The sequence below is a fragment of the Lactuca serriola genome, chromosome 6, assembly GCF_051521515.1.
Source record: "Lactuca serriola cultivar US96UC23 chromosome 6, Lser_US96UC23_V15, whole genome shotgun sequence".
Lineage (NCBI taxonomy): Eukaryota > Viridiplantae > Streptophyta > Magnoliopsida > Asterales > Asteraceae > Lactuca > Lactuca serriola.
Window position 1 is genome coordinate 123795884 of NC_136413.1, and position 6816 is coordinate 123802699.

A 6816-nucleotide genomic window follows, 5' to 3' on the forward strand; every position below is an offset into this window, starting at 1 on the left:
GCCCAATAAGGAAGTCCTAGTCCAAAATGGACCTAAACAAGAACTTATAGGGTTTCCCATTTGCTTGTTGACTATTTGTAATGCTTGTATGGTGTATTTGATTGCAAATTTTGATGTCATAAAGTAAGCATCATACATGCTCTTAAGTTTTTGGTTACAAGGCACAAAATTTCTAGTTGTGACAATGACCAAATTTCATACTTCAGACTATCAGAGTTTAGAGTTTCAGACTTGAGAAAAGAATAGAATATGTAGATTAGTATAATGGAATGAAAGTAGAAAACATTAGCATAATTGATTTCCGATTACTTGGAGAAGATGAGTTGGAGCGATGATACGATTTGCTCTGTTTGTGTAATTGTGTTTATCGCATCTGTCAATATTGATTCTACGTTTCCATCCTTTTCCTTTATTTATATAAACCTATAGGCCCATCTTACTTAATTAAAAGCCCATTTTCTATTAATTACCCTAAGCGCTTTTAAGCGCTTAAGCGCAATGTGGTAAAAAGCGGGAAAAAGCGGAAAAGGCGACTGCTTAAGGGAATCGCATCGCATCTCATTACTTGAAGCGCTTTCAGTCATCGCTTGGGCGCCTAGCGCATTAAGCTTGCCTAGGCGGCGCTTTTTTAAACCAAGGTTACTGCTAATTGAACACGTCTATATTGAAGAGTAAATGATATTTTTTTTAATATTTATTATATTTTTCATTGAGGGGCTCTTTTTTTTCGCTCTGGGCCCCATATATGTTTGGACCAGCCATAGCCATGGTTTTATGTCACTTGGTATGATATTTTTCGGGAAAGGGCAATGTATTTTATTTTTTTGGGTTTCGAGTATGGTATGATTTTGGGCATGAAAGGGCAATATACTTTGAATTTTTTTGGTTTTTTATCACATGATATGGTTCTGTTTATTGAATATAGATGCTACCTAACTACCAACTAAAAGTTAATTGTCTAAACTAATCATTTAACATATTAAGACTATAACCAATTGTATGTTTCTTTTCTTATTATAAAGTACTAAAAAGATAAATGATGTATCCAAATCAAGGGCTGAATAAATAAAGATAAAAAAAACTAAATCAATCATCTGAATTAAAATGAATGATCATTTTACCATTCTATTAGTTGGAAAAAGGAAACATGTTTGTTTAAAAAATATTATAAATAATGATACAATTCAATTATATAAAATCATTAAATGATTATCAATTTAAATTAAACAATAGTATTCGTCTAAACATCATTTATTCAAAGCTTCACATCTAAAGTAAAAGTTCCCTAAATCTAATTACTTCCTTCCATTATTTTTACTTTTGTTTGATTTACCGGTAAATGAGTTATTATTTTGTAATTTTATAGAAATGTCACCCTTTGGAGATGCTTGAAAAGTAATTTCTTCCCAAAACATCATTTAATATTTCAGCCATTACTGATAAGCTAATATGTTCGCTCCTTCACTGTTTCCACCCTGCAAGCACTGATAAGCTAATATTTGTGTTTTTTTCACATAGCATTTTTTTATTGATAACATGAAGATTTTCTCATTGCTAACAAAAAGATGATGATAAAGAAGAAAGGTGTAAAGATAGAAGATGAAAGCTATAAATTATGGGGATCCTCATGTAGAGGGTCAATTATACATTCATCTTACGACATTTTCAGCATAAACTTCACCTTCATGTTCTTTACTATTGTTTTTTCATTCTGATCTTTTGTTACCATAATCCTATATGTAAATATGATTTTTAAACACAAACCATTTATGTGTTCTTTTACACAGGACTATTCTGTAATTTTTTTAAGAAGGGATAAAAATAATGTGTATAAAAATAACTCTTTGCAATTTTATGAGTTTTATAGTTAATTTATTTGTCAACCGTATTATAATACACATGGGTTATAACCTAATACCTAACGGTATAAACCTCGATTTGGTATTATTGAATTAATAATAAACAAACATTAAGATGATAGCTTTAAAATGTAAACATACATAATACCACAAAATTATGTCATTAGGGCCTTTCGAGACTTGGTGTTCCTATAATCATATACAAACATTCATAGATAGATGTCTACAAAATACATAAATCAAAAAAGTACAATAAAAAACTTTTTATCATTAGGGCATTTCAACTTTAGTTTCTTAAACTAATGTAAGACAAAGAGTTAGAAGTTGTTTAGAATGAAATTGAATTGGGAAAACACTTTTTATCATTGTCGTCTTTTTGAATCTAACATCTCTGAAATATTACAATAAAAAAAACTTTTATGAACTACTTTTTCTCTATTTGAAACCGTATAAAAGAAAAACACCTTATACTCCCTATCAACGAATATAAATAATAAAACAAAAAAACAACGAAAACTTCACATGATATGTATATAATTTAACCTTAATATAAAATATTTCTTTGATTGAAAATACATATTATCTTCCTAAAAGTTGTCGTTGGATTATATGAGTAGAAATGTGGACAGCCGACAACCATTTCACACATAATAGCACCATAAAACCACCTGAAAAACAATCAAATAATAATCCATTTTATATTTTCTATGAAAATTTTATTATATTTTATTTAAAGAAATACTGATAGACTACTAACTAATCACATTCCAATGAATAACGCTCCTTCAATAGAACCTCGGAAGCAATATAATCAGTAGTCCCAAGTCGAAATCTAATTCTACATTCAACTATCAAGAAACATAAAAAACATCAAACTCTATAAAAAGATTTATGAAAAAACTCTATGTTTACCTAACTGATCTTTAAGAGTTTTATTTCTTCTGTTTTAGCAGGTCTTGACCCATCCCTTGTTTAGCTTGATATTTTGATCGCACAAACCGTATACCGTACCAATTCATTTTTTCACTAAACCGTATACCGTACCAATTATAGTTGGTAGAAAAAATTTGTTACCGCTACCGTACCAAGTATATAGTTGGTACCAAATTGTTTGGCTGCCAATAAGTTCGATAATGGTATATACCAACATGTATGGGGTTTTGTGAATGACGATTTTCGTGTTCTTAAGCATTATGAAACTTCAATGGGGGTGTAGTGACTAAGAGTTTTATAATAGTTGAGATTGAAAATTCAATCCTAAATGATTTTATTAATTTCTATCATGAGTTTATATGTTCAAGCGGTGGAGGAATATTGGACACGTCAATATACGTTTAAAACTTTAAACTTTATTAATTTAATAAATGTTAATATCAAAGCTTGTAAATCATAAGCACCAAACATATTAAATTTTAAATATACTATATATATATATATATATATATATATATATATATATATATATATATATATATATATATATATAGAGAGAGAGAGAGAGAGAGAGAAAGTTCAATAGAGAACCAATATGGATCAAGGAACCAAGAAACCTATCTTAACCATCTATTTTCTTTTAATATTGGCCATTAACCCTTAATTAACCAAAATAAACATAGAGGGGGTATTTTGGTAATTTTAGGCTCTAATTTAATAGTCCTATTTGTCTCCGTTATCTTCTTCGGTTACTGTTCATCATCTTAACCACCAATCGATTCAAAATACTCTCTCCTGTTCTTCGAAATCTCAACCTATTTTATCCGATTTACTAATAGTTTCTTCAGATTTCAGCTAATAATCAGGTATTTTTAACATCTATTCATCTTTCGTTTGTGATAATTAGGTCAATTATAGATTCCCATTTTACCATTGTTCTTCCGATGCATTGTTTATCAACTAATTTTTATTGTTATTGTACCCGTCTGATTGTCAAATTCTCATGATTTTACCGTTTAATCTTCAAATAGTTATGTTTTTATTGTTAATTTGCTAATTTTATGTCGTATGTTGAATATGTGTTTGATGTTACTGTTTTTCCTTCGATCGTTTTTATAATCAATCGTCTGTAATGCATCTTCGACATTTAAATTATCTCCAAACTTTTAGTGATTTTCAGAATCTTATCTTATCTTGTGTGTATATTTAAAAATTTTGTGATTATCTAGTTTATTTGTTTCCTTTTTTGTATCATTATCAATTCTAATATCTATATAAACTCAGGTTACCAATTCATTATGAGTTCTCTAAGTTCTTGTTCAGTTTTGCATTCAACTATTAATGAACAATCACGTAAGTATTTTTTTCTTAATATAAATTTCACATTTTCTATGTAATGTAATAAAAAAGATGTTTTTTTCTTTTGCAGTTCATGATCAATCATCTTCAAGTATGAATATTGATCATTGAAATAACAGTAATTCTTGTTCAGATTTGCATTCAACTATTAATGAACAATCACATAGGTATTTTTTCTTAATATAAATTTCACATTTTATATGTAATGTAATAAAATATATGTTTTTATTGCTTTTGCAGTTCATGACTAATCATCTTCAAGTATGAATATTAATCATTCAAATAGTAGTAATTCTCGTTATAGTTTTGATTTTGAGCTCTACAATACTAATTCTTTAAGCTCGTTTGTTATGATAAGTTAATACATAAGAAGACTTTCAAAATATTGTTGTTTGATTCGTTGGACATTGGTCTTGACTTTTACAAGACTTATGGTCAAGAATCTAGTTTTGATGTGCATATGTCAAGTCAAAAAAGATACAATGATGGCAAAATTTGTCTTAGATATTCCACATGTAGTAGCTCTGGTTTCACGGAGTCGTTCAAGAATGAAAATATTAATGTGAAATTTTCAGATGTTAAGAGAAAGAGAACTTCTTCTAAGAAGAATGGTTGACCTTCTATTTCAAAGTTTAAGAATCTCAGATGTTCTTTAATGTTCTACATTTATGTGTTTGTTGAAGATCACAACCATGAACTTGTTACTCAAGATCAGTTGCACTTATTAAGGATTAATAGGACAATCTATTTTCTTGATGAATCTTTTATACATAAGGTTGGTACTTGTAACATTGGTGCTTCAAAAGCTTATAACTTGGTGATTCGTATGAAGGGTGGCTTTGATTCTAGGGGAGGGACTGCAGTCGACTTCAAAATTTTTCATAGAGATTTGAATTCTAATTGGTGTTAAAGATTCTCAAATGGTTGTGGATATATTCACAAATAGAAAATTGTGTTTCTCTAATTTTTCATTTGAGATCCAAAAAGATGTTGATGATCATCTTACTGGACTTTTTTGGTTTGTTGATACTTCGAAAGCCAACTATAAGGAATTTGGAGATGTATTATCTTTTGATGCTACTTCTCAAACAAACAAGTAATTTTGAATCCTTATTTGTTCTTTTTATGGTATTTTTTTCTTTTTAATAATACTTATCAAAAATATTTATGTATTCTATGAGATTTGTTCTTTTTACTAGAGTTGACTACCACAAGCGTTGTGTTACCTTTGCTGCTGGTTTACTAGCTCGTGAGACAACAGATGCATATGTGTGGTTGCTTGAAGAGTTTCATAAAGCATTTGTCAAGCCACCCATGATGATTGTAACAGATTAAGATTCATCAATGAAGAAAGTTGTTAATTTTGTTTTTCATGAATCCAAGCGTAGACTATGCATGTGGCACATCACTCAAAAACTTGAGGAAAAGGTATATTCTTTGTTTCTTGATTCCTATATATGTTTATAACCATCTAGATCATAAAGCACACTGTGAATTCACAATGTAAATTTGCATATGATGAAAGAAACAAATCTAAATCATAAATCACACTGTGAATTCACAATGTGAAAAAATGTTATGTAATGATTCTTATGTGTTTCTTTTTTTCAGATTCCTATCGATGTTTATAACCATCCAAACGTCCAAAAGACATTTTTTATATTATATGGAATCTTCAATGTTCTCCACAAAGACATCATCAATCTTTATTAGATTATCAGTCCATAACTACCCCCCCCCCAAGCTAACGACCGATTTGGCTATTGAAAAGCATGCACCGGGAAATTTATACACATAATATTTGATGGGTTTTAGCCATATGAACATTCCTATGTGAACATGCAAACCCTAATGCTTGGATCTAGGTTTCTCTAATTAAACATGCATTCAATCCAAGACTTCTAATGGCTAATAGACTATAATAACAATATGAAATCAGAATTAGAAGTTTACCTTCAATCACTAGCTTGATCTTCTTGTCCTTGGAGCATTAGAGTCACAATTGTCACTCCTCTAATGGCTTACAAACACCAACTAGCAAGAGGATGATTTGAGAGAGAGAGGAGAAGGAAGTAAAAATCGGCCAGGGTTTCTTTCTAAAGCACAAGTGCCGATTTCCCTTGACCCCTAGGGTCTATTTATACTAATGAGGCTCCTAGGGTTTCACCCTTAAACCCTAATTGGATAACTTAGGCCCTAAGCAATCCAATACCCTAATGATAAGCCTTGGACGAAATCTAAGTCTATCCAAAGCCCTAGAAATCGTCCCCCCTTATCCTTAAGGGATTTATAGCCCAAAGTACAACTATCGATTCTTAATTAATGTATGACTTATATTAATCAAATAACAATATTATTATTCCTTATATTATTCTCATAATATATTAATAATATTTCTTCTCTCATAATAATCATCCTGTCAAGTTGCTATGGTGAAGGCAACCCAAAAGGACCATGCACAACCGGGTCAAATACTTGCCTAATATAGTTGCAACCTTAGACACTATTCCAACAGTCTCCCACTTGGATAAGTCTAGCAACTATATATACAAGTATAATCCGATTAGCAATCATAGCTCTCAAAGACGCTATCAAACTCTGATCTAATCAATCTTGTCCTTTAGATAAGGGATCGTACAGTCCTCTGTTCAAATATCATGCTGAC

At 30.1% G+C, this 6816-nt stretch overlaps 1 protein-coding gene across 1 annotated transcript; it reads left to right on the forward strand.

Moving 5' to 3' along the window:
- Window positions 1-4133: 4133 nt before the first annotated feature.
- LOC145060110 (protein FAR1-RELATED SEQUENCE 5-like) lies at window positions 4134-5864 on the forward strand. Its single transcript, XM_079007834.1, has 8 exons — window positions 4134-4145; window positions 4222-4242; window positions 4392-4412; window positions 4510-4762; window positions 4835-4975; window positions 5064-5247; window positions 5351-5474; window positions 5763-5864. The coding sequence occupies exons 1-8, from the start codon at window positions 4134-4136 to the stop codon at window positions 5862-5864; spliced, it is 858 nt and encodes a 285-aa protein (XP_078863960.1).
- The last annotated feature ends 952 nt before the right edge of the window (window positions 5865-6816 follow it).